General features: G+C 61.6%; 3 protein-coding genes across 3 annotated transcripts in view; all 3 read left to right on the forward strand.

Moving 5' to 3' along the window:
• The window catches only part of NRBP2 (nuclear receptor binding protein 2), a 51,472-nt gene extending 31,422 nt beyond the window's left edge, over positions 1 to 20,050 (forward strand). The window contains exons 8-18 of the mRNA XM_032710115.1: positions 452 to 535; positions 1,471 to 1,526; positions 3,015 to 3,110; positions 6,623 to 6,755; positions 7,305 to 7,407; positions 8,269 to 8,319; positions 9,572 to 9,707; positions 12,775 to 12,828; positions 16,028 to 16,091; positions 18,293 to 18,348; positions 19,857 to 20,050. Of these exons, the coding sequence (XP_032566006.1) occupies positions 452 to 535; positions 1,471 to 1,526; positions 3,015 to 3,110; positions 6,623 to 6,755; positions 7,305 to 7,407; positions 8,269 to 8,319; positions 9,572 to 9,707; positions 12,775 to 12,828; positions 16,028 to 16,091; positions 18,293 to 18,348; positions 19,857 to 19,925 (902 nt within the window). The 3' untranslated portion in view covers positions 19,926 to 20,050. The remainder of the gene's footprint in view (positions 1 to 451; positions 536 to 1,470; positions 1,527 to 3,014; positions 3,111 to 6,622; positions 6,756 to 7,304; positions 7,408 to 8,268; positions 8,320 to 9,571; positions 9,708 to 12,774; positions 12,829 to 16,027; positions 16,092 to 18,292; positions 18,349 to 19,856) is intronic.
• The window catches only part of LOC116797962 (erythroblast NAD(P)(+)--arginine ADP-ribosyltransferase-like), a 471,907-nt gene that overhangs the window by 222,161 nt on the left and 223,785 nt on the right, over positions 1 to 25,961 (forward strand). The window lies entirely within an intron of this gene.
• Positions 20,884 to 25,791, forward strand: LOC116792616 (keratin-associated protein 10-2-like). The gene is made up of 8 exons (XM_032699712.1): positions 20,884 to 21,131; positions 21,661 to 21,734; positions 22,077 to 22,173; positions 22,334 to 22,401; positions 22,742 to 23,092; positions 23,137 to 23,311; positions 23,562 to 23,708; positions 25,588 to 25,791. The coding sequence occupies exons 1-8, from the start codon at positions 21,105 to 21,107 to the stop codon at positions 25,789 to 25,791; spliced, it is 1,143 nt and encodes a 380-aa protein (XP_032555603.1). The 5' UTR covers positions 20,884 to 21,104.

Genomic DNA, 25,961 nt, shown 5'->3' on the forward strand with positions numbered 1-25,961 from the left:
CCCTCAGAGCCCCCGTGGGTGGGCAGGGGCACACACAGACCCCCCCTCAGAGCCCCCGTGGGTGGGCAGGGGCACACACAGACCCCCCCTCAGGATGGGTGGGCAAGGGCACACCCAGACCCCCCCTCAGAGCCCCCGTGGGTGGGCAGGGACACAAACAGACCCCCCCTCAGAGCCCCCGTGGGTGGGCAGGGACACAAACAGTCCCCCCTGTCCCCTCAGAGCCCCCGCGGGTGGGCAGAGCACACACAGAGACCCCCCCTCAGAGCCCCCGTGGGTGGGCAGGGACACACAGAGACCCCCCCTCAGAGCCCCGTGGGTGGGCAGGGACACAAACAGACCCCCCCTGTCCCCTCAGAGTCCCCGCGGGTGGGCAGGGACACACACGGACCCCCCTCAGGGGCACACCCAGACCCCCCTGAGGGCCCCCATTGCCCCCTTTCCCCCCCAGCCCTCCCGGACGATCTGAGGAGCCCCATGAGGATCGAGAGGGAGGAGCTGCGGAACCTGCACTTCTTCCCCCCGGAGTACGGCCGTGAGTGGGGGGGAGGGGATGGGTGGGAATGGGGAGGGGTGGGGTGGGGTGGGATGGGAATGGGGTGGGAATGGGATGGGATGGGGTGGGATGGGATGGATGGGATGGGATGGGATGGGATGGGATGGGATGGGATGGGATGGGATGGGATGGGATGGGATGGGATGGGATGGGATGGGATGGGGAAACATGGCTGGGCTGGGCTGGGGGGAACAGAGCTGAGATGGGGGGAACAGAGCTGGGAATGGGGGAACACAGCTGGGATGGGGCTGGGATGGGGGTTGGGATGGGGGGAACAGAGCTGGGGGGAGCACAGTGGTGGCACTGGGACCCTGGGGACAGCGGGATGGTGGCACTGGGGCAGCAGGGCTGGCAGGATGGGGCCAGGCCCCGGGTGAGGGCAGGGGGGGGGGGGGTCCCAGGTGGGGTCCAGGCCCCAGGTGAGGGTGGTTGGGGGGTCCCAGGTGGGGTCCAGGCCCCAGGTGAGGACGGGTGGAGGTCCTGGGTGGGTTCCAGTCCCCAGGTGAGGATGGGTGGGGGGTCCTGGGGGGAGTCCAGTCACGAGGTGAGGGTGGGTGAGGGGTCCTGGGGGGGGTCCAAGCCCCAGGTGAGGGTGAGTGGGGATCCTGGGGGTGTCCAAGCCCCAGGTGAGGGTGGCTGGGGGGTCCCAGGTGGGTTCCAGCCCCCAGGTGAGGGTGACTGGGGGGTCCCAGGTGGGTTCCAGCCCCCAGGTGAGGGTGGCTGGGGGGTCCCAGGTGGGTTCCAGCCCCCAGGTGAGGGCAGGTGGGGGGTCCTGGGGGGTTTCAGCCCCCAGGTGAGAGCAGGTGGGGGGTCCCAGGTGGGTTCCAGCCCCCAGGTGAGCATGGCTGGGGGGTCCCAGGTGGGTTCCAGGCCCCGGGTGCCCCACCCTGACGTGTCCCGTGTCCGTGTTGCAGAGCAGACGGACGGCACGGCCGTGGACATCTTCTCCTTCGGGATGTGTGCGCTGGAGGTGGGGAGGGGACGGGGACAGGGACCCTGTGGGACCTGCTGGGGGGGAGGGAAGGGGCAGCTCCTGCTGGGACAGGGGCGGCCTGGGGGCTTCAGGGGGGATCCGGGCCCTTGGCCTCGTCTGGGGGTGTCCCTTGTCCAGGGGTGTCCCTTATCCAAGGGTGTCCCTTATCCAAGGGTGTCCCTTATCCAGGGGTATCCCATATCCAGGGGTGTCCCTTTATCCAAGGGTGTCCCTTATCCAGGGATGTCCCTTATCCAGGGGTATCCCATATCCAGGGGTGTCCCTTTATCCAAGGGTGTACCTTATCCAGAGGTGTCCCTTATCCAGAGGTGTCCCTTGTCCAGGGCTGTCCCTTTTTCCAGGGCTGTCCCTTTATCCAGGGGTGTCCCTTATTCCAGGGCTGTCCCTTCATCCAGGAGTGTCCCTTTATCCAGGGGTGTCCCCTTATTCCAGGGCTGTCCCTCATCCCTGCCCTGCCCAGAGGTGTCCCTTGTCTGGGGCTGTCCCTTTTTCCAGGGCTGTCCCTTTATCCAGGGATGTCCCTTATCCAGGGATGTCCCTTGTCTGGGGATGTCCCTTATCCCTGCCCTGCCCAGGAGTGCCCCTTATCTGGGGGTGTCCCTTTATCCAGGGCTGTCCTTTATCCAGGGCTGTCCCTTGTCCAGAGATGTCCCTTTATCCAGGGCTGTCCCTTTATCCTGGGATGTCCCTTCTCTGGGGGTGTCCCTTATCCAGGGGTGTCCCTTTATCCAGGGGTGTCCCTTGTCTGGAGGTGTCCTTTTATCCAGGGCTGTCCCTTTATCCTGGGATGTCCCTTCTCTGGGGGTGTCCCTTATCCAGGGGTGTCCCTTTATCCAGGGGTGTCCCTTCTCTGGGGGTGTCCCTTTATCCAGGGCTGTCCCTTTATCCAGGGGTGTCCCTTGTCTGGAGGTGTCCCTTTATCCAGGGCTGTCCCTTGTCCAGGGCTGTCCCCTGTGCCTCCCCTGCCTGGGGGTGTCCCTTATCCAGGGGTGTCCCTTGTCCAGGGTGTCCTTTTATCCAGGGGTGTCCCTTATCCCTGCCCTGCCCAGGCATGTCCCTTATCCAGGGATGTCCTTTGTCCCTGCCCTGCCCGAGGGTGTCCCTTTATCCAGGGGTGTCCCTTGTCCCTACCCTGCCCAGAAGTGTCCCTTATCCAGGGATGTCCCTTGTCCAGGGGTGTCCCTTATCCAGGGGTGTCCCTTATCCAGGGATGTCCCTTGTCCCTGCCCTGTCCAGAGTTGTCCCTTTATCCAGAGTTGTCCCTTTATCCAGGGATGTCCCTTTATCCAGAGGTGTCCCTTTATCCAGAGGTATCCCTTATCCAGGGCTGTCCCTTATCCAGGGCTGTCCCTTGTCCCTGCCCTGCCCAGAGCTGTCCCTTTATCCCGAGGTGTCCCCTGTGCCTGCCCTGCCCGGGGTGTCCCTTGGGAAGGCCCCTGGTTGCCCATGGCCCTGTGCCCCCAGATGGCCGTGCTGGAGATCCAGACCAACGGGGACACGCGGGTGTCGGAGGAGGCCATCGCCAGGGCCCGGCACTCCCTGGACGACCCCAACATGAGGGTGAGCGGGGCTGGGGGGCTGGGGACCCTGCTGGGGGTCAGCCTGCCCTCCTGGGGGGAACTGCCTGTCCTGGATCCTTCCTGGGGGTGTAAATCCCATCCTGAATCCCTCCTGGGGGGAACTGCCTGTCCTGCAGCCCTCCTGGGGGTGTAAATCCCATCCTGGATCCCTCCTGGGTGTAAATCCCATCCTAAATCCCTCCTGGGGGGAACTGCCTGTCCTGCATCCTTCCTGGGGGTAAATCCCATCCTGAATCCCTCCTGGGGGGAACTCCTGTCCTGGAGCCCTCCTGGGGGGAACTCCTGTCCTGGATCCTTCCTGGGGGTGTAAATCCCATCCTGAATCCCTCCTGGGGGTAAATCCCATCCTGGATCCCTCCTGGGGGGAACTGCCTGTCCTGCAGCCCTTCTGGGTGTGTAAATCCCATCCTGAATCCCTCATGGGTGTAAATCCCATCCTGAATCCCTCCTGGGGGGAACTGCTTGTCCTGAATCCTTCCTGGGGGTGTAAATCCCATCCTGAATCCCTCCTGGGGGTAAATCCCATCCTAAATCCCTCCTGGGGGTAAATCCCATCCTGAATCCCTCCTGGGGGTGTAAATCCCATCCTAAATCCCTCCTGGGGGGAACTGCCTGTCCTGAATCCATCCTGGGGGTAAATCCCTGTCCTGGATCCCTCCTGGGGGGAACTGCCTGTCCTGAATCCCTCCTGGGGGTAAATCCCATCCTAAATCCCTCCTGGGGGAACTCCTGTCCTGGAGCCCTCCTGGGGGTAAATCCCATCCTAAATCCCTCCTGGGGGGAACTCCTGTCCTGAATCCCTCCTGGGGTTAAATCCCATCCTGGATCCCTCCTGGGGGGAACTGCTTGTCCTGAATCCCTCCTCGGGGTAAATCCCATCCTAAATCCCTCCTGGGGGAACTCCTGTCCTGGATCCCTCCTGGGGGTAAATCCAATCCTAAATCCCTCCTGGGGGTAACTCCTGTCCTGGATCCCTCCTGGGGGGAACTGCCTGTCCTGCATCCTTCCTGGGGGTAAATCTCATCCTGAATCCTTCCTGGGGGGAACTCCTGTCCTAAATCCCTTTTGGGGGGAACTGCCTCTCCTGCATCCCTGCTGGAGGGAACTGCCTGTCCTGCATCCCTCCTGGGGAGAACTGTCTGTCCTGGATCCCTCCTGGGGAGAACTGCCTGTCCTGCATCCTACCTGGGGGGAACTCCTGTCCTGGATCCCTCCTGGGGGGAACTCCTGTCCTGAATCCCTCCTGGGGGTAAATCCCATCCTGGATCCCTCCTGGGGGGAACTGCCTGTCCTGAATCCCTCCTGGGGGTAAATCCCTGTCCTGCATCCTTCCTGGGGGGAACTCCTGTCCTGAATCCTTCCTGGGGGTAAATCCCAATCCACTATCCCTCATGGGGGTGTAAATCCCATCCTGAATCCCTCCTGGGGGTAACTGCCTGTCCTGAATCCCTCCTGGGTGTAAATCCCATCCTAAATCCCTCCTGGGGGGAACTCCCTGTCCTGGATCCCTCCTGGGGGGAACTGCCTGTCCTGAATCCCTCCTGGCTGTAAATCCCATCCTGAATCCCTCCTGGGGGTAACTGCCTGTCCTGAATCCCTCCTGGGTGTAAATCCCATCCTAAATCCCTCCTGGGGGGAACTCCCTGTCCTGGATCCCTCCTGGGGGGAACTGCCTGTCCTGCATCCTTCCTGGGGGTAAATCCCATCCTGAATCCCTCCTGGCTGTAAATCCCATCCTAAATCCCTCCTGGGGGGAACTCCCTGTCCTGGATCCCTCCTGGGGGGAACTGCCTGTCCTGAATCCCTCCTGGCTGTAAATCCCATCCTGAATCCCTCCTGGCTGTAAATCCCATCCTGAATCCCTCCTGAGGGTAACTCCCTATCCTGAATCCCTCCTGGCTGTAAATCCCATCCTAAATCCCTCCTGGGGATGTAAATCCCATCCCAAATCCCTCTTGGCTGTAAATCCCAATCCATCCTCCCTCCTGGCTGTAGATCCCATCCCAAATCCCTCCTGGCTGTAGATCCCATCCCAAATCCCTCCTGGCTGTAGATCCCATCCCAAATCCCACAGACCAGCCGTGACCTTTGATCCTCCTCCACCTCCCACCCTGACCCACCTCACCCCCCCCTTCCCCTTCCTTTGGCCAATCCCCCAAACATCCCATAACGAGTTTAGTGCCTTCCCCAAACATCCCATAATGAGCTTGGTGCCTTCCCCAAACATCCCATAACGAGTTTGGTGCCTTCCCCAAACATCCCATAATGGGTTTGGTGCCTTCCCCAAACATCCCATAACGAGTTTGGTGCCTTCCCCAAACATCCCGTAATGGGGTTTAGGGATGGAGCTCAGGGATGGGGCTCAGGGATGGGGTCAGGGATGGGGTCAGGGATTGGGGTCAGGGATTGGGGTCAGGGATTGGGGTTCAGGGATGGGGTCAGGGATGGGGCTCAGGGATGGGATTCACAGGTGGGGTTCATGGATTGGGGTCAGGGATGGGGTTCAGGGATGGGGTCAGGGATGGGGTCAGGGATGAGGCTCAGGGATTGGGGTCAGGAATGGGATTCACAGGTGGGGCTCAGGGATGGGGTTCAGGGATTGGGGTCAGGGATGGGGCTCAGGGATTGGGGTCAGGGATGGGGCTCAGGGATTGGGGTCAGGGATGGGGTCAGGGATGGGGTTCAGGGATGGGGTTCAGGGATTGGGGTCAGGGATGGGGTTCAGGGATTGGGGTCAGGGATGGGTCTCAGAGATGGGTCTCAGGGATGGGATTCAGGGATGGGATTCAGGGATGGGGTTCAGGGATGGGGTTCAGGGATGGGGCTCAGGGATGAGGCTCAGGGATTGGGGTCAGGAGTGCTGTTCAGGGATGGGGTTCAGGGATGGGGCTCAGGGATTGGGGTCAGGGATTGGAGTTCAGGGATGGGGCTCAGGGATTGGGGTCAGGGATGGGATTCAGGGATGGGGGTCAGGGATGGGATTCAGGGATGGGATTCAGGGATGAGGCTCAGGGATGGGACTCGGGAGTGCTGTTCAGGAGTGGGGCTCAGGGATGGGGTTCAGAGATGGGGTTCAGAGATGGGGTTCAGGGATGGGGGTCAGGGATGAGGGTCAGGGATTGGGGTCAGGGATGGGATTCAGGGATGGGATAGCAGGGATAGCAGGGGGTGTCCTGCCCCGCTGTGGGGATGGGACACAGGGGGGGGATCCCTGGGCTGGGAGGGGCTTTTCCAGCGTCGGCAATCCCGGGATTCAGTGAAATGCAGCCGTGAGAGGAGCCAGGATGGGAGCAGGGATAGCAGGGGGTGTCCTGCCCCGCTGCAGCCCCCGCTGTGGCCATCGGGCACAGGAGGGATCCATGGGCTGGGAGGGGCTTTTCCAGCCTCAGGGATCCCGGGATTCAGCGAAATGCAGCCGTGAGAGGAGCCGGGATGGGAACAGGGATAGCAGGGGGTGTCCTGCCCCGCTGCAGCCCCCGCTGTGCCCCCCAGGAGTTCATCCTGTCCTGCCTGACCCTGAACCCCGACCGGCGCCCCAGCGCCCACAACCTGCTCTTCCACCGGGTGCTCTTCGAGGTGCACTCCCTGAAGCTGCTGGCGGCCCATTGCTTCATCAACCACCAGTGTGAGTCCTGCACACCCCCGGGGGGGGTCGGGGGGGCTCAGCCCACCCAGCCAGGCTGGGAGAGCTATGGGGGTCACCTGGAGAAGGGAAGGCTCCTGGGAGAGCTGAGAGCCCCTTCCAGGGCTTAAAGGGGCTCCAGGAGAGCTGGAGAGGGACTGGGGGCAAGGGATGGAGGGACAGCACACAGGGAATGGCTTCCCACTGCCAGAGGGCAGGATTAGGTGGGATATTGGGAAGGAATTCCTGGCTGGGAGGGTGGGGAGGTCCTGGCCCAGGTTGCCCAGAGAAGCTGTGGCTGCCCCTGGATCCCTGGAAGTGTCCCAGGCCAAGTTGGATGGGGCTTGGAGCCACCTGGGCTGGTGGGAGGTGTCCCTGCCCGTGGCAGGGGGTGGCACTGGGTGGGCTTTAAGGTCCCTTCCCACCCAACCCATCCCGTGATTCCGGAGCCGGGGAGGAGGAGGCAGCGACTCAGCCCTTCCCTGGGCTCTGGGCAGCAGCTCCCACCTCCCAGGACCCCCCCAACCCACCCCCCCTCTGCCTCTGCCCCAGATCTGATGCCAGAGAATGTGGTGGAGGAGAAGATAAAGGAGCTGGACCTGAACATGGTGATGGCCGAGATCCGCAGGGAGGGGCGGCCCGGAGCCCAGTGGAGGTGAGGAGGGGGGAGATACCAGGGATGTGCTTCCAGCCTGGAGATCCCAGGGCTGTGCTCCCAGCCTGGAGATCCATCCCAGTGCCAGGGCTGTGCTGGAGATCCCAGTGCCAGGGCTGTGCTCCCAGCCTGGAGGTCCCAGTGCCAGGGCTGTGCTCTCAGCCTGGAGATCCATCCCAGTGCCAGGGCTGTGCTGGAGATCCCAGTGCCAGGGCTGTGCTCCCAGCCTGGAGATCCCAGTGCCAGGGCTGTGCTCCCAGCCTGGAGATCCCAGTGCCAGGGCTGTGCTCCCAGCCTGGAGATCCATCCCAGTGCCAGGGCTGTGCTGGAGATCCCAGTGCCAGGGCTGTGCTGGAGATCCCAGTGCCAGGGCTGTGCTTCCAGCCTGGAGATCCCAGGGCTGTGCTCCCAGCCTGGAGATCCCTGGGCTGTGCTTCCAGCCTGGAGATCCATCCCAGTGCCAGGGCTGTGCTCCCAGCCTGGAGATCCCTGGGCTGTGCTTCCATCCTGGAGATCCCAGTGCCAGGGCTGTGCTCCCAGCCTGGAGATCCCTGGGCTGTGCTTCCATCCTGGAGATCCATCCCAGTACCAGGGCTGTGCTTCCAGCCTGGAGATCCCAGTGCCCTGTTTCCATCCTGGAGATCCCAGTGCCAGGGCTGTGCTCCCATCCTGGAGATCCATCCCAGTGCCCTGTTTCCATCCTGGAGATCCCAGTGCCAGGGCTGTGCTCCCATCCTGGAGATCCATCCCAGTGCCCTGTTTCCATCCTGGAGATCCATCCCAGTGCCCTGTTTCCAGCCTGGAGATCCCGGTGCCAGGGCCCAGCAATCCTTCACATTCCTCCTGCTTTCCTTCTCCCAGGTACTCAGAGGTTTCCTTCCTCGAGCTTGACAAGTTCTTGGAGGATGTCAGGTGGGTTGGAGGTGGTTCTGGCCGTGCTGTGTCTGCCCAGCTCTGCTCCCAGCTCTGCTCCCAGCTCTGCTCCCAGCTCTGTTCCCGGCTCTGTTCCCATCTCTGTTCCCAGCTCTGTTCCCATCTCTTCTCCCATCTCCATTCCCACCTCTGTTCCCATCTCCATTCCCATCTCCATTCCCATCTCTGTTCCCATCTCCATTCCCATCTCCATTCCCATCTCCATTCCCATCTCCATTCCCATCTCTGCTCCCATCTCCATTCCCATCTCCATTCCCATCTCTGTTCCCATCTCCATTCCCATCTCCATTCCCATCTCCATTCCCATCTCCATTCCCATCTCCGTTCCCATCTCTGTTCCCATCTCCATTCCCACCTCTGTTCCCATCTCTGTTCCCATCTCCGTTCCCATCTCCATTCCCATCTCCATTCCCATCTCCATTCCCATCTCTTCTCCCACCTCTGTTCCCATCTCCATTCCCATCTCTGTTCCCATCTCCATTCCCATCTCTTCTCCCATCTCCATTCCCATCTCCATTCCCATCTCCATTCCCATCTCTGCTCCCATCTCCATTCCCATCTCCATTCCCATCTCCATTCCCATCTCCATTCCCATCTCTGCTCCCATCTCCATTCCCATCTCCATTCCCATCTCCATTCCCATCTCCATTCCCATCTCTGTTCCCATCTCCATTCCCATCTCCATTCCCATCTCCATTCCCATCTCCATTCCCATCTCCATTCCCATCTCTGCTCCCATCTCCGTTCCCATCTCCATTCCCATCTCCATTCCCATCTCCATTCCCATCTCCGTTCCCATCTCCATTCCCATCTCCGTTCCCATCTCCATTCCCATCTCCATTCCCATCTCTGCTCCCATCTCCCTGGAACCCGCTTGGGCACACAGGGTGTGTCTGTACCCCCTCAGAGGTGCTGGGTGTGGTGTCCCCTCCATTGTATCCCCTCCTGGTGTCCCCTCCATGGTGTCCCTGTGCTGCCCATCCCTGCTCCGTGCCCTTCCTGGATCTCTGCCTGTGCCAGGGCTCAGCTCTCTGTGCCCCCCGTGTGTGCCCAGGAACGGGATTTACCCCCTGATTCCCTGTGCTGCCCATCCCTGCCCCATGGTGTCCTCTCCATGGTGTCCTCTCCATGGTGTCCCCTCCATGGTGTCCCTGTGCTGCCCATCCCTGCTCCGTGCCCTTCCAGGGGCTGTGCCAGGGCTCAGCTCTGTGTGCCCCCCGTGTGTGCCCAGGAACGGGATTTACCCCCTGATGAACTTCGCCGTCTCCAGACCCCACGCCCTGCCCCGGGTGCTCTCCCAGCCCCAGGAGGATCCCCAGAAAGCCAAAACTCCCACCCCGGAGCCCTTCGACGTGGAGACCAGGAAGGTGAGGGCAGAGCTGGGGCAGGGCCGGGAGCAGGGCCCGGGATCCATCCCAACGGGAATTGCTCTCTCCTGTTATCCCGTTATCCAGGGCAGAGCCTGGAGCAGGGGCTGGGATCCATCCCAACGGGAATTGCTCTCTCCTGCTATCCCGTTATCCAGGGCAGAGCTGGGGCAGGGCTGGGGCAGGGCCGGGATCCATCCCATCTCCATCATCTCCTGTTATCCCGTTATCCAGGGCAGAGCTGGGAGCAGGGGCCGGGATCCATCCCAACGGGAATTGCTCTCTCCTGTTATCCCGTTATCCAGGCCCAGGGAGCAGGGGCTGGGAGCAGGGGCTGGAATCCATCCCCACGGCTGCAGGAATTGCTCTCCTGTTATCCTGTTATCCAGGGCAGGACCGGGAGCAGGGGCTGGGATCGATCCCATCTCCATCATCTCCTGTTATCCCGTTATCCAGGCCCAGGGAGCAGGGGCCAGGATCCATCCCATCTCCATCATCTCCTGTTATCCCGTTATCCAGGCCCAGGGAGCAGGGGCCGGGATCGATCCCATCTCCATCATCTCCTGTTATCCCGTTATCCAGGGCAGGGCCGGGATCAGGGGCCGGTCTCCATCCCAATGGGAATTGCTCTCCTGTTATCCCATTATCCAGGGCCAGGGCAGAGCTGGGGCAGGGCCGGGAGCAGGGGCCGGGATCCATCCCAACGGGAATTGCTCTCTCCTGTTATCCCGTTATCCAGGGCCAGGGAGCAGGGGCTGGAATCCATCCCAATGGCTGCAGGAATTGCTCTCCTGTTATCCCATTATCCAGGGCAGGGCTGGGAGCAGGGGCCGGGATCGATCCCATCTCCATCATCTCCTGTTATCCCGTTATCCAGGGCCAGGAGAGAGCTGGGAGCAGGGGCCGGGATCCATCCCATCTCCATCATCTCCTGTTATCCCGTTATCCAGGCCCAGGGAGCAGGGGCCGGGATCCATCCCATCTCCATCATCTCCTGTTATCCCGTTATCCAGGGCAGAGCCGGGATCAGGGGCCAGGATCCATCCCAACGGGAATTGCTCTCCTGTTATCCCGTTATCCAGGGCCAGGGAGCAGGGGCTGGGAGCAGGGGCCAGGATCCATCCCATCTCCATCATCTCCTGTTATCCCATTATCCCAGGCCAGGGCAGAGCCGGGAGCAGGGGCCGGGATCCATCCCCACGGCTGTGGGAATGCCGGGGTTCCAGCAGGAATGTGGGAAGCAGGGGATGGCCAGGCTGGCAGCTGGAATTAAGGGATTCCAGTGGGAATGTGGGAAGCAGGGGATGGCCGGGCTGGCAGCTGGAATGAAGGGATTCCATTGGGAATGTGGGAAGCAGGGGATGGCCGGACTGGCAGCTGGAATTAAGGGATTCCAGTGGGAATGTGGGAAGCAGGGGATGGCCGGGCTGGCAGCTGGAATGAAGGGATTCCAGCGGGAATGTGGGAAGCAGGGAATGGCCAGGCTGGCAGCTGGAATGCTGGGGTTCCAGCTGGAATGTGGGAAGCAGGGGATGGCCGGGCTGGCAGCTGGAATTAAGGGATTCCAGCAGGAATGTGGGAAGCAGGGGATGGCCGGGCTGGCAGCTGGAATTAAGGGATTCCATTGGGAATGTGGGAAGCAGGGGATGGCCGGGCTGGCAGCTGGAATTAAGGGATTCCAGTGGGAATGTGGGAAGCAGGGGATGGCCGGGCTGGCAGCTGGAATGAAGGGATTCCATTGGGAATGTGGGAAGCAGGGGATGGCCGGGCTGGCAGCTGGAATTAAGGGATTCCATTGGGAATGTGGGAAGCAGGGGATGGCCGGGCTGGCAGCTGGAATGATGGGATTCCAGCTGGAATGTGGGAAGCAGGGGATGGCCGGGCTGGCAGCTGGAATTAAGGGATTCCAGCGGGAATGTGGGAAGCAGGGGATGGCCGGGCTGGCAGCTGGAATGCTGGGATTCCATTGGGAATGTGGGAAGCAGGGGATGGCCGGGCTGGCAGCTGGAATTAAGGGATTCCATCGGGAATGTGGGAAGCAGGGGATGGCCGGGCTGGCAGCTGGAATTAAGGGATTCCAGCGGGAATGTGGGAAGCAGGGGATGGCCGGGCTGGCAGCTGGAATTAAGGGATTCCAGTGGGAATGTGGGAAGCAGGGGATGGCCGGGCTGGCAGCTGGAATTAAGGGATTCCAGCAGGAATGTGGGAAGCAGGGGATGGCCGGGCTGGCAGCTGGAATGAAGGGATTCCATCGGGAATGTGGGAAGCAGGGGATGGCCGGGCTGGCAGCTGGAATTAAGGGATTCCAGCAGGAATGTGGGAAGCAGGGGATGGCCGGGCTGGCAGCTGGAATTAAGGGATTCCATTGGGAATGTGGGAAGCAGGGAATAGCCAGGCTGGCAGCTGGAATGAGGGGATTCCAGCAGGAATGTGGGAAGCAGGGGATGGCCAGGCTGGCAGCTGGAATTAAGGGATTCCAGCGGGAATGTGGGAAGCAGGGGATGGCCAGGCTGGCAGCTGGAATTAAGGGATTCCATTGGGAATGTGGGAAGCAGGGAATGGCCGGGCTGGCAGCTGGAATTAAGGGATTCCAGTGGGAATGTGGGAAGCAGGGGATGGCCGGGCTGGCAGCTGGAATTAAGGGATTCCAGTGGGAATGTGGGAAGCAGGGGATGGCCAGGCTGGCAGCTGGAATTAAGGGATTCCAGCGGGAATGTGGGAAGCAGGGGATGGCCGGGCTGGCAGCTGGAATTAAGGGATTCCAGCGGGAATGTGGGAAGCAGGGGATGGCCGGGCTGGCAGCTGGAATGATGGGATTCCATTGGGAATGTGGGAAGCAGGGGATGGCCGGGCTGGCAGCTGGAATGAAGGGATTCCATTGGGAATGTGGGAAGCAGGGGATGGCCGGGCTGGCAGCTGGAATGATGGGATTCCATTGGGAATGTGGGAAGCAGGGGATGGCCGGGCTGGCAGCTGGAATGCCGGGGTTCCATTGGGAATTGCCAAGTCCTGCTCGGTGCCAGGGAGCTGGGGCTGATCCGGGCTGATCCCGGTGTTCCCGGGGCAGGTGGTGCAGATGCAGTGCAGCCTCGAGCTCAACGACGACAAGTCCCAGTGGCACGTGAGTGACGGCTCCGGGACCGGGACCGCACCTGATCCCGTGGGAATGGGAATGGGAAACTGGGATATGGGAATGGGAAACTGGGATATGGGACTGGGAAACTGGGATATGGGAATGGGAAACTGGGATATGGGAATGGGAAACTGGGATATGGGAATGGGAAACTGGGATATGGGAATGGGGAACAGGGATATGGGAATGGGAAACTGGGATATGGGACTGGGAAACTGGGATGTCTGACTGGGAAATGGGAATGGGAAATGGGGAACAGGGAATCTGGGATGTCTGACTGGGAAATGGGAATGGGAATCTGGGATGTCTGACTGGGAAATGGGAATGGGAAATGGGAAACTGGGATATGGGACTGGGAAACTGGGATATGGGACTGGGAAACTGGGATGTCTGACTGGGAAATGGGAATGGGAAATGGGGAACAGGGAATCTGGGATGTCTGACTGGGAAATGGGAATGGGAATCTGGGATGTCTGACTGGGAAATGGGAATGGGGAATGGGAAACTGGGATATGGGACTGGGAAACTGGGATATGGGACTGGGAAACTGGGATGTCTGACTGGGAAATGGGAATGGGAAATGGGGAACAGGGAATCTGGGATGTCTGACTGGGAAATGGGAATGGGAATCTGGGATGTCTGACTGGGAAATGGGAATGGGAAATGGGAACTGGGGAATCTGGGATGTCTGACTGGGAAATGGGAATGGGAAATGGGGAATGGGACTGGGAAACTGGGATATGGGACTGGGAAACTGGGATGTCTGACTGAGAAATGGGAATGGGGAATGGGACTGGGAAACTGGACTGGGATGTACCTGACTGGGAAATGGGAATGGGGAATGGGGAACAGGGAATCTGGGATGTCTGACTGGGAAATGGGAATGGGGAATGGGGAATCTGGGATGTCTGACTGGGAAATGGGAATGGGAAATGGGGAACAGGGAAACTGGGATGTCTGACTGGGAAATGGGAATGGGGAATGAGACTGGGAAACTGGACTGGGATGTACCTGACTGGGAAATGGGAATGGGGAACAGGGAATGTGGGATGTCTGACTGGGAAACGGGAATGGGAAATGGGACTGGGAAACTGGGATGTCTGACTGGGAAATGGGAATGGGAATGGGGAACAGGGAATCTGGGATGTCTGACTGAGAAATGGGAATGGGGAATGGGGAACAGGGAATCTGGGATGTCTGACTGGGAAATCTGGCTGGAAAGTCGGGCTGGGAATTGGGACTGGGATATCTCACTGGGAATTGGGACTGGGATATCTCACTGGGAATTGGGACTGGGATATCTCACTGGGAAGCAGGTCCAGGAAATCACACTGGGAATTGGGACTGGGATATCAGACTGGGAATTGGGACTGGGATATCGGACTGGGAAGCAGGCATCCATTCCCTGGATGCCTCTGGAGCCTCTGGGTGGCTCCAGAATTCCCTGGATGTCCCTGGACACCTTTAGCTCCCCTTTTTCCAAGCTCAGCCCTTGCAGGGGAGCTGGAATTGCTCCGGGAAGGGTTTTCCTGGGATGGGAAGGGTTTCCCAGGATGGGAAGGGTTTTCCTGGGATGGGAAGGGTTTTCCTGGGATGGGAAGGGTTTTCCCAGGATGTGAAGGGTTTTCCCAGGATATGGAGGGTTTTCCAGGATGTGAAGGGTTTTCCAGGATGTGAAGGGTTTTCCAGGATGGGAAGGGTTTTCCAGGATGTGAAGGGTTTTCCAGGATGTGAAGGGTTTTCCAGGATGTGAAGGGTTTTCCAGGATGGGAAGGGTTTTCCAGGATGTGAAGGGTTTTCCCAGGATGTGAAGGGTTTTCCCAGGATGGGAAGGGTTTTCCAGGATGTGAAGGGTTTTCCAGGATGTGAAGGGTTTTCCAGGATGGGAAGGGTTTTCCTTGGATGGGAAGGGTTTTCCCAGGATATGAAGGGTTTTCCTGGGATGGGAAGGGTTTTCCAGGATGTGAAGGGTTTTCCAGGATGTGAAGGGTTTTTCCAGGATGGGAAGGGTTTTTCCAGGATGGGAAGGGTTTTCCAGGATGTGAAGGGTTTTCCCAGGATGGGAAGGGTTTTCCGGGATGGGAAGGGTTTTCCCGGGATGGGAAGGGTTTTTCCTGGATATGAAGGGTTTTCCCAGGATGTGAAGGGTTTTCCCAGGATGGGAAGGGTTTTCCTGGGATGTGAAGGGTTTTCCTGGGATGGGAAGGGTTTTCCTGGGATGTGAAGGGTTTTCCTGGGATGTGAAGGGTTTTCCTGGGATGGGAAGGGTTTTCCGGGATGGGAAGGGTTTTCCTGGGATGGGAAGGGTTTTCCAGGATGGGAAGGGTTTTCCTGGGGTGTGAAGGGTTTTCCAGGATGTGAAGGGTTTTCCAGGATGGGAAGGGTTTTCCAGGATGTGAAGGGTTTTCCAGGATGTGAAGGGTTTTCCAGGATGTGAAGGGTTTTCCCAGGATGGGAAGGGTTTTTCCAGGATGGGAAGGGTTTTCCAGGATGGGAAGGGTTTTCCCAGGATGGGAAGGGTTTTCCTGGGATGTGAAGGGTTTTCCAGGATGGGAAGGGTTTTCCCAGGATGGGAAGGGTTTTCCTGGGATGGGAAGGGTTTTCCAGGATGGGAAGGGTTTTCCAGGATGTGAAGGGTTTTCCCTGGATATGAAGGGTTTTCCAGGATGTGAAGGGTTTTCCCAGGATGTGAAGGGTTTTCCCGGGGTGTGAAGGGTTTTCCCAGGATGGGAAGGGTTTTCCAGGATGGGAAGGGTTTTCCCAGGATGGGAAGGGTTTTCCTGGGATGGGAAGGGTTTTCCAGGATGGGAAGGGTTTTCCAGGATGGGAAGGATGGGAAGGGTTTTCCTGGGATGTGAAGGGTTTTCCCGGGCTGGGAAGGATGGGAAGGGTTTTCCAGGATGGGAAGGATGGGAAGGGTTTTCCAGGATGGGAAGGGTTTTCCTGGGATGGGAAGGGTTTTCCAGGATGGGAAGGATGGGAAGGGTTTTCCAGGATGGGAAGGGTTTTCCAGGATGGGAAGGGTTTTCCAGGATGGGAAGGATGGGAAGGGTTTTCCTGGGATGTGAAGGGTTTTCCAGGATGGGAAGGATGGGAAGGGCTCTCCTGGGATGTGAAGGGTTTTCCTGGGATAGGAAGGGTTTTCCAGGCTGGGAAGGCTGGGAAGAGCTCCCTCCTCTCTCCCCAGCTCACGCTCCTGCTCATCCTGGAGGACAAACTGCACCGACAGCTCAGCTACGACCTCCTGCCCTGTGGGTGTGGGGCAGGGAACGGGGGGATCCCTGGGGAGGGAATGGGGGGGATCCCTGGGGATGGGGGGATCCCTGGGGATGGGGGGATCCCTGGGGATGGAGGGATCCCTGGGGATGGGGGGATCCCTGGGGATGGGGGGGATCCCTGGGGATGGGGGGATCCCTGGGGATGGGGGGAATCCCTGGGGAGGGAATGGGGGGATCCCTGGGGATGGGGGGATCCCTGGGAATGGGGGGATCCCTGGGGAGGGAATGGGGGGGATCCCTGGGGATGGGGGGGATCCCTGGGGAGGGAATGGGGGGGATCCCTGGGGATGGGGGGGATCCCTGGGGAGGGGATAGGGGGGATCCCTGGGGAGGGAATGGGGGCTGTGGATGGGGGGGATCCCCACGGCCTTGTCAGGATGAGGCTCAGAGTGTGTTGGACACTGAGTGTGTTCATGGCCAACTCTCCTCTCCTTTTTCCTTTCTGTATTCATTTCCTTCCCTTATTCATTTCCTTTCCTTATCCCTTTCCTTTCCTTATTCCTTTCCTTACTCCCTTCCCTTCCCAAACCTTCCCAAACCTTCCCTTCCCAAACCTTCCCAAACCTTCCCAAACCTTCCCAAACCTTCCCAAACCTTCCCAAACCTTCCCTTCCCAAACCTTCCCAAACCTTCCCAAACCTTCCCAAACCTTCCCAAACCTTCCCTTCCCAAACCTTCCCAAACCTTCCCAAACCTTCCCAAACCTTCCCAAACCTTCCCAAACCTTCCCTTCCCAAACCTTCCCAAACCTTCCCAAACCTTCCCAAACCTTCCCTTCCCTGGGAGCTGTTGCTTCCCCAGCCCCTCGTGGTTCCCATGGCACCGTTCCCTGGTGCTTTCCCTGCCAAACCAACTCCCCGAGGGAAATGTTGCCCAGAGCTGTTTTGGGAGGTTGGGAAGGAGCTCCCTGCCCTGTTCCCTGCCCTGTTCCCTGCCCAGCTCCCTGCCCAGCTCCCTGCCCAGCTCCCTGCCCTGTTCCCTGCCCTGTTCCCTGCCCAGCTCCCTTCCCAGCTCCCTTCCCAGCTCCCTGCCCAGCTCCCTGCCCTGTTCCCTGCCCTGTTCCCTGTTCCCTGTTCCCTGCCCTGTTCCCTGCCCAGCTCCATTCCCTGTTCCCTGCCCTGTTCCCTGCCCAGCTCTGTGCCCTGTTCCCTGCCCAGCTCCGTACCCTCTTCCCTGCCCTGTTCCCCGCCCTGTTCCCTGCCCAGCTCCCTGCCCTGTTCCCTGTCCTGTTCCCTGCCCTGTTCCCTGCCCTCTTCCCTGCCCTGTTCCCTGTTCCCTGCCCTGTTCCCTGCCCAGCTCCATTCCCTGTTCCCTGCCCAGCTCCATTCCCTGTTCCCTGCCCTGTTCCCTGCCCTCTTCCCTGCCCAGCTCCCTGCCCTGTTCCCTGCCCTGTCCCCTGCCCTGTCCCCTGCCCTGTCCCCTGCCCTGTTCCCTGCCCTGTTCCCTGCCCTGTCCCCTGCCCTGTTCCCTGCCCTGTTCCCTGTTCCCTGCCCTGTTCCCTGCCCTGTTCCCTGCCCTGTTCCCTGTTCCCTGCCCTGTTCCCTGCCCTGTCCCCTGCCCTGTCCCCTGCCCTGTCCCCTGCCCTGTCCCCTGCCCTGTTCCCTGCCCTGTTCCCTGCCCTGTTCCCTGCCCTGTTCCCTGCCCTGTCCCCTGCCCTGTTCCCTGCCCTGTTCCCTGCCCTGTTCCCTGCCCTGTTCCCTGTTCCCTGCCCTGTTCCCTGCCCAGCTCCCTGCCCTGTTCCCTGCCCTGTTCCCTGTTCCCTGCCCTGTTCCCTGTTCCCTGCCCTGTTCCCTGTTCCCTGCCCTGTTCCCTGCCCTGTTCCCTGTTCCCTGCCCAGCTCCCTGCCCTGTTCCCTGCCCAGCTCCCTGCCCAGCTCCCTGCCCTGCTCCCTGCCCTGTTCCCTGCCCTCTTCCCTGCCCTGTTCCCTGTCCAGCTCCATTCCCTGTTCCCTGCCCAGCTCCATGCCCTGTTCCCTGCCCTGTTCCCTGCCCTGTTCCCTGTTCCCTGCCCTGTTCCCTGCCCTGTTCCCTGCCCTGTTCCCTGCCCTGTTCCCTGTTCCCTGCCCTGTTCCCCCGGGATGGGCAGTTCCTCGTGCTCTGGGCTGGGAGAGGCTCTTCCAGGAGCTCCAAGGGCTGCCCCAGCATTCCCTGTTCTCCCATTCCTTGTCTCCACAGCTGACAACTCCAAGGATCTGGCCACAGAGCTGGTGCATTATGGGTTCATCCACGAGGTGAGGCACTGCCCTGTGCTCCTGCTGCTCCCAAATCCCTGGGACCCCTCGGAGCCCCTGGCAGCCTTTCCCGGGATTCTCTTCCCTCCGGGCTCTGCTCCTGCCCGGCTCCAGGGGCCGTTCCAAGGGGACAATCCCATCGTGAGGTTAATCACAGGGAGTGTGAGGAGCAGGGGGAGCCCCGGGGCTCATTCCTTCCTTAAGGAATCACGGAACCATTTAGGTTGGAAAAGACCCCCAGGGCCCTCCAGCCCCACCCCCAGCAGAACAATGCCAAGGCCACCCCTGCCCCTGTCCCCAAGTGCCACATCCACGGGGCTGTAAAACCCCCCCGGGATGGGGACTCCACCCCCGGGCCAGGGCTGGGCAGCCTTTTCCAGGAGGGAATTTCCCCCTGTCCCACCTGACCCTCCCCTGGCACAGCCCGAGCCCGTCTCATCCTGTCCCTTGTTCCCCACCTCGTGTCACCTCCCCGAGCCCCCCCCGAGCCTCCTTTGCTCCGGGCTGAGCCCCCCCCCAGCTCCCCCAGCCCCTCCTGCTGCTCCAGCCCCTTCCCAGCTCCCTTCCCTTCCCTGCACACGCTCCACTCCCTTCCCAGCTCCCTTCCCTCCCCTGGACACACTCCAGCCCTTTCCCAGCTCCCTTCCCTCCCCTGCACACGCTCCAGCCCCTTCCCAGCTCCCTTCCCTCCCCTGGACACGCTCCAGCCCCTTCCCAGCTCCCTTCCCTTCCCTGGACACGCTCCAGCCCCTTCCCAGCTCCCTTCCCTCCCCTGGACACGCTCCAGCCCCTCCGTGTCCTGCCCCCGGGATTTGGGATGCCCCAGCAGCGCCAGCCCGGGGGACGGGCTCGGGAAGGGCTCGCGGGAGGCCGGAGGTGTCCAGAGGTGTCCAGGGGTGCCCGGGGGTGTCCGGAGGTGTCCAGGGTTGCCCGGGGGTGTCCGGAGGTGTCCGGAGGTGCCCGGAGGTGTCCGGGGGTGTCCTGGGGTGTCCGGGGGTGTCCGGAGGTGCCCGGGGGTGTCCGGGGGTGTCCGGAGGTGCCCGGAGGTGTCCGGAGGTGTCCTGGGGTGTCCAGGGGTGCCCGGAGGTGTCCGGGGGTGTCCGGGGGTGTCCGGAGGTTGTCCGGGGGTGTCCGGGGGTGCCCGGAGGTGTCCGGGGGTGTCCGGGGGTGCCTGGAGGTGTCCTGGGGTGTCCGGGGGTGTCCGGGGGTGCCCGGAGGTGTCCTGGGGTGTCCGGAGGTGCCCGGGGGTGTCCGGGGGTGTTCGGAGGTGCCCGGGGGTGTCCGGGGGTGTCCGGGGGTGCCCGGAGGTGTCCTGGGGTGTCCGGAGGTGTCCTGGGGTGCCCAGAGGTGCTCGGAGGTGTCCGGAGGTGCCCGGAGGTGTCCTGGTGTGTCCGGAGGTGTCCAGGGGTGTCCGGGGGTGCCCGGAGGTGCCCGGGGGTGCCCAGGGGTGTCCGGAGGTGCCGGGACAGCCCAGCGAGGGGAGCTGTCGGCACGTTTTTGGCTTTCAGGACGACTGTGAGAAGCTGGCCGCGTTCCTGGAGAGCGCCTTCCACAAGCACCGCTCCCCGCTGCTCTGAGCCCGCGGGACACGGACCCCCCACCCCGGGGAGGGATGTGCTGGACTGGGGGGTCCGGGGGCTCCCGGGCCACCTCCCCGCAGCAGGACTGAGCCCCGGGCCCCGCCCGAGCCCGGGGGGCTTCGTCCGAGCCCGGGGAGCTTCGTCTGAGCCCGGGGAGCTTCACCTGAGCCCGGGGGGCTTCGCCCGAGCCCGGGGGGCTTCGCCTGAGCCCGGGGGGCTTCGTCCGAGCCCGGGGGGCTTCGCCTGAGCCCGGCGAGCTTCGCCTGAGCCCGGGGGGCTTCGCCTGAGCCCGGGGGGCTTCGCCTGAGCCGCGCTCCGGGAGCCAGCAGAGCAAACGCCGGGAATTCCATCCCGGGACGTCGGGAATTCCGTCGCGGGACGTCGGGAGGAGCCGCGTCCTCCTCCCGGAGCGGCGGCCGAGGGAGGCGTGGGGCAGTGGGCAGCACCCCCCGAGGGAGGTGTGGGGCAGTGAGGTGGGGGGCAGTGGGCAGCACCCCCTGCGGCCCCTTCCCGGCGGAACCTGCGGGAACCCCCGAACGGATCCCTTTCCCTCTGGGAATGATCGGCTCCCTTTCCCTCTGGAAACGATCGGCTCCCTTTCCCTCTGGGAACGATCGGCTCCCTTTCCCTCTGGGAACGATCGGCTCCCTTTCCCTCTGGGAACGATCGGATCTCTTTCCCTCTGGGAACGATCGGCTCCCTTTCCCTCTGGGAACGATCGGCTCCCTTTCCCTCTGGGAACGATCAGCTCCCTTTCCCTCTGGGAACGATCGGCTGTTCCTGCCACGGGTCCCAAAGCTGGTTTTTCCCCCTCTTTGCCGTCCGGTGGAATTTGCTGAGGGGAGGAGAGGGCTTGGAAAGCTCCGGGGCGGCTTCCCATCCCTGCCGCGTTCCAGTCCCCATCCCAAATTCGTGCTGCTTAAGGTTTCCCCCCTGCTCAGAAGCCCCGGTGTGGGCCGGGTGTGGCACGGCTCGAGGGGCAATCCCAGAAATCCCGACCCGCCCGCTGGATCCACGCCCGTGGATCGGCTGGAACCTCTGCAGAACCCTCGGCATCCCCCTCAGAGCTTCCCAAATCCCTCGGCATCCTCGCGGGGGGGGGGGAAGCCCCGCTGGTTCTCCCTGCCCTTTCTCCTGCAGTGCCATGGAAGTGCAGTCAGTCCCCGGCCCGGGGAAATGGGAATTGCTGCCCTCACCCCCCCGGTGCTGCCCTCACCCCCTCGTGCTGCCCTCACCCCTCAGTGCTGCCCTCACCCCCCTGGTACTGCCCTCACCCCCCTGGTACTGCCCTCACCCCCTCAGTGCTGCCCTCACCCCCTCGGTGCTGCCCTCACCCCTCAGTGCTGCCCTCACCCCCTCAGTGCTGCCCTCACCCCCCGGTGCTGCCCTCACCCCCCGGTGCTGCCCTCACCCCCTCAGTGCTGCCCTCACCCCCCGGTGCTGCCCTCACCCCCTCAGTGCTGCCCTCACCCCCTCAGTGCTGCCCTCACCCCCCTGGTACTGCCCTCACCCCCTCAGTGCTGCCCTCACCCCTCAGTGCTGCCCTCACCCCCTCAGTGCTGCCCTCACCCCTCAGTGCTGCCCTCACCCCCCAGTGCTGCCCTCACCCCCTCAGTGCTGCCCTCACCCCCCGGTGCTGCCCTCACCCCCTCAGTGCTGCCCTCACCCCCTCAGTGCTGCCCTCACCCCCTCAGTGCTGCCCTCACCCCTCAGTGCTGCCCTCACCCCCCAGTGCTGCCCTTTGCAGAGGGGTTGGTTTGGGGGAAAGTGCAAACGGGAATTGGTTGTGTCCGAGAGCCCGGGGAGGGCTGGGGGGCTGCTCCTGCTGTGCCAGGGAAAACCAGCTCTGGGATCCTGCCCTGTGCTGTGCCAGTGCTGCTCCTGCTGTGCCAGGGAAAACCAGCTCTGGCATCCTGCTCCTGCTGCTCCTGCTGTGCCAGGGAAAACCAGCTCTGGCATCCTGCTCCTGCTGTGCCAGGGAAAACCAGCTCTGGGATCCTGCTCCTGCTGCTCCTGCCATGCCAGGGAAAACCAGCTCTGGCATCCTGCTCCTGCTGTGCCAGAGGAATCCAGCTCTGGCATCCTGCTCCTGCTGCTCCTGCTGTGCCAGGGAAAACCAACTCTGGAATCCTGCCCTGTGCTGCTCCTGCTGCTCCTGCTGTGCCAGGGAAAACCAGCTCTGGAATCCTGCCCTATGCTGTGCCAGGGAAAACCAGCTCTGGCATCCTGCCCTGTGCTGTGCCAGGGAAAACCAGCTCTGGAGTCCTGCCCTGTGCTGCTCCTGCTGCTCCCATCATGCCAGGGGAAGACTGGCTCTGGCCTCCTGCTCTGTGCTGGTGCTGTTCCTGCTGCTCTGTGCCGTGCTGGTGCTGCTCCTGCCGTGCCAGGGAAAACCAGCTCTGTCATCCTGCTCCTGCTGCTCCTGCCGTGCCAGGGAAAACCAGCTCTGGCCTCCTCCTCTGTGCCATGCTGGTGCTGCTCCTGCTGTGCCAGGGAAAACCAGCTCTGACCTCCTGCTCTGCGCCAGTGTTCTGTGCCAGTGTTCTGTGCCAGTGCTGCTCATCTGCTCCTGCTGTGCCAGAGGAAACTGTCCCTCGCATGAGCTCTGCTCCGTGCCAGTGTTCTGTGCCAGTGCTGCCCATCTGCTCCTGCTGTGCCAGAGGAAACTGTCCCTGGCATGAGCTCTGCTCCGTGCCAGTGTTCTGTGCTGGTGCTGCTCCTGCTGCTCCCCCTGTGCCAGGGGAAACCAGCTGTGCCATCCTGCTGTGTGCTGTGCTGGTGCTCTGTGCTGTGCCAGCGTTCTGTGCTGGTGCTGCTGCTCCTGCTGTGCCAGGGAAAACCAGCTCTGGCCTCCTGCTCCGTGCCAGTGTTCTGTACTGTACTAGAGCTCTGTGCCAGTGCCCTGTGCCGGTGTTCTGTGCCATGCCAGAGCTCTGTGCCAGTGTTCTGTGCCGTGCCAGTGCCCTGTGCCAGCGTTCTGTGCTGTGCCAGAGCTCTGTGCCAGTGTTCTGTGCCGTGCCAGAGCTCTGTGCCAGTGCCCTGTGCCGGTGTTCTGTGCCGTGCCAGAGTTCTGTACCAGTGTTCTGTGCCATGCCAGAGCTCTGTGCCAGCGTTCTGTGCCATGCCAGAGCTCTGTGCCGGTGTTCTGTGCTGTGCCAGTGCCCTGTGCCAGTGTTCTGTACTGTACCAGAGCTCTGTGCCAGTGCACTGTGCTGGTGTTCTGTGCCGTGCCAGAGCTCTGTGCTGGTGCTGCTCCTGCTGCTCCTGCTGTGCCAGGGGAATCTGCCATCCTGCTGTGTGTTGTGCCAGCACTCTGTGCTGTGCCAGCGTTCTGTGCTGGTGCTGCTGCTCCTGCTGTGCCAGGGCAGTCTGGCTCTGCCATCCTGCTCCGTGCTGTGCCACCGTTCTGTGCCATGCCAGTGTTCTGTGCTGGTGCTGCTCCTGCTGCTCCCCCTGTGCCAGGGGAAACCGGTTGTGCCATCCTGCTGTGTGCTGTGCTGGTGCTCTGTGCTGTGCCAGCGTTCTGTGCTGGTGCTGCTGCTCCTGCTGCTCCTGCTGTGCCAGGGGAATCTGCCATCCTGCTGTGTGCTGTGCCAGTACTCTGTGCTGTGCCAGTGTTCTGTGCTGCTCCTGCTGCTCCTGCTGTGCCAGGGCATTCTGGCTCTGCCATCCTGCTCCGTGCTGTGCCACCATTCCGTGCCGTGCCAGAGCTCTGTGCTGGTGCTGTGCCTGCTGTGCCAGGGAAATTTGGCTCTGTCCCATGCTGATGCTGCGCCTGCAGTGCCAGGGCAGTCTGGCTCTGGCCCGTGCTGGTGCTCCATGCTGTGCCCTGGGCTGTGCCAGCCTCGCTCTCTGTGCCAGTGCTTGGTGCCAGTGCTCTGCCCGGTGCCGCGGTGCCGTGCCAGCATTTCCCCCTGTGCCAGTGTCACACTCTGTGCCAGTGTCACTCTGTGCCAGTGTCACACTCTGTGCCAGTGTCACACTCTGTGCCAGTGTCACTCTGTGCCAGTGTCACACTCTGTGCCAGTGTCACTCTGTGCCAGTGTCACTCTCTGTGCCAGTGTCACACTCTGTGCCAGTGTCACTCTGTGCCAGTGTCACTCTCTGTGCCAGTGTCACACTCTGTACCAGTGTCACTCTGTGCCAGTGTCACTCTCTGTGCCAGTGTCACACTCTGTGCCAGTGTCACACTCTGTGCCAGTGTCACTCTGTGCCAGTGTCACTCTCTGTGCCAGTGTCACACTCTGTACCAGTGTCACTCTGTGCCAGTGTCACTCTCTGTGCCAGTGTCACTCTCTGTGCCAGTGTCACTCTGTGCCAGTGTCACTCTCTGTGCCAGTGTCACTCTGTGCCAGTGTCACACTCTGTACCAGTGTCACTCTGTGCCAGTGTCACTCTCTGTGCCAGTGTCACACTCTGTGCCAGTGTCACTCTCTGTGCCAGTGTCACTCTGTGCCAGTGTCACACTCTGTACCAGTGTCACTCTGTGCCAGTGTCACTCTCTGTGCCAGTGTCACACTCTGTGCCAGTGTCACTCTCTGTGCCAGTGTCACTCTGTGCCAGTGTCACACTCTGTGCCAGTGTCACTCTCTGTGCCAGTGTCACTCTGTGCCAGTGTCACTCTCTGTGCCAGTGTCACTCTGTGCCAGTGTCACACTCTGTGCCAGTGTCACTCTCTGTGCCAGTGTCACTCTGTGCCAGTGTCACACTCTGTGCCAGTGTCACACTCTGTGCCAGTGTCACTCTGTGCCAGTGTCACACTCTGTGCCAGTGTCACTCTGTGCCAGTGTCACACTCTGTGCCAGTGTCACACTCTGTGCCAGTGTCTCTCTGTGCCAGTGTCACTCTGTGCCAGTGTCACTCTCTGTGCCAGTGTCACTCTGTGCCAGTGTCACTCTCTGTGCCAGTGTCACACTCTGTGCCAGTGTCACTCTGTGCCAGCGCTCGGCGCGGTGCCGGATCCCGCCGGGATTGTGTCCGTGCTCGGGAGCTGCGCTGCCACCTCGTGCTGCATTCCCAGACCGTGCTCCATTCCCACCTCGTGCTCCATTCCCATCCCGTGCTCCATTCCCATCCCGTGCTGCATTCCCATCCCATGCTCCATTCCCATCCTGTGCTCCATTCCCATCCCGTGCTCCATTCCCACCCCGTGCTCCATTCCCATCCCATGCTCCATTCCCATCCCATGCAGCATTCCCAGCTCGTGCTCCATTCCCATCCCATGCAGCATTCCCAGCTCGTGCTCCATTCCCATCCCATGCTCCATTCCCAGCTCATGCAGCATTCCCATCCCATGCTCCATTCCCAGCTCGTGCTCCATTCCCATCCCATGCAGCATTCCCATCCCATGCTCCATTCCCGTCCCGTGCTCCATTCCCGTCCCGTGCTCCATTCCCATCCCATGTTCCATTCCCATCCCATGCTCCATTCCCATCCCGTGCTCCATTCCCGTCCCGTGCTCCATTCCCATCCCATGTTCCATTCCCATCCCATGTTCCATTCCCAGCTCGTGCAGCATTCCCGGCTCGTGCAGCATTCCCAGCTCGTGCAGCATTCCCGGCTCGTGCAGCATTCCCAGCTGGGGCTGCTTTCCCAGCTGGTGCAGCATTCCTGGCTCGTGCTCCATTCCCATCCCATGCTCCATTCCCGGTTCCTGCAGCATTCCCAGCTGATGCAGCATTCCCGGTTCGTGCAGCATTCCCGGTTCCTGCAGCATTCCGGGCTCGTGCAGCATTCCCAGCTGGGGCTGCTTTCCCAGCTGATGCAGCATTCCCGGTTCCTGCAGCATTCCCGGCTCGTGCAGCATTCCCGGCTGGAGCTGCTTTCCCGGCCGTGCCAAGTTCCCCCCCGAGAGATGAAATAAAGCCGCCGGCAGCCGCTGATCCCACGGGAACGCCCCGCGTCCAACCCTCGTCATTCCTCCCGCGCCCCCCGGGCAGGTGGGAAGCAGATTCCCGGAGTTCCACGGGCCCCCGGGCACAGGAGGGATCCGGGGAACGCCCCAGGTGCCGATTCCCAAATCCCCGTGTCCAG

Source organism: Chiroxiphia lanceolata, chromosome 1 (genome assembly GCF_009829145.1).
Source record: "Chiroxiphia lanceolata isolate bChiLan1 chromosome 1, bChiLan1.pri, whole genome shotgun sequence".
Taxonomy (NCBI): domain Eukaryota; kingdom Metazoa; phylum Chordata; class Aves; order Passeriformes; family Pipridae; genus Chiroxiphia; species Chiroxiphia lanceolata.

Excerpts from the sequence above, each read along its gene's own strand:
- LOC116792616 (XM_032699712.1), top strand. The coding sequence starts at position 21,105 with ATGGGAATTGCTGCCCTCACCCCCCCG. Across the intron at positions 21,735-22,076 it reads GTGTCCGAGAGCCCGGGGAG|GCTGCTCCTGCTGTGCCAGG; the intron begins GGCTGGGGGGCT and ends TGTGCTGCTCCT. Across the intron at positions 23,093-23,136 it reads TCTGTGCTGTGCCAGTGCCC|TGTGCTGGTGTTCTGTGCCG; the intron begins TGTGCCAGTGTT and ends GTGCCAGTGCAC.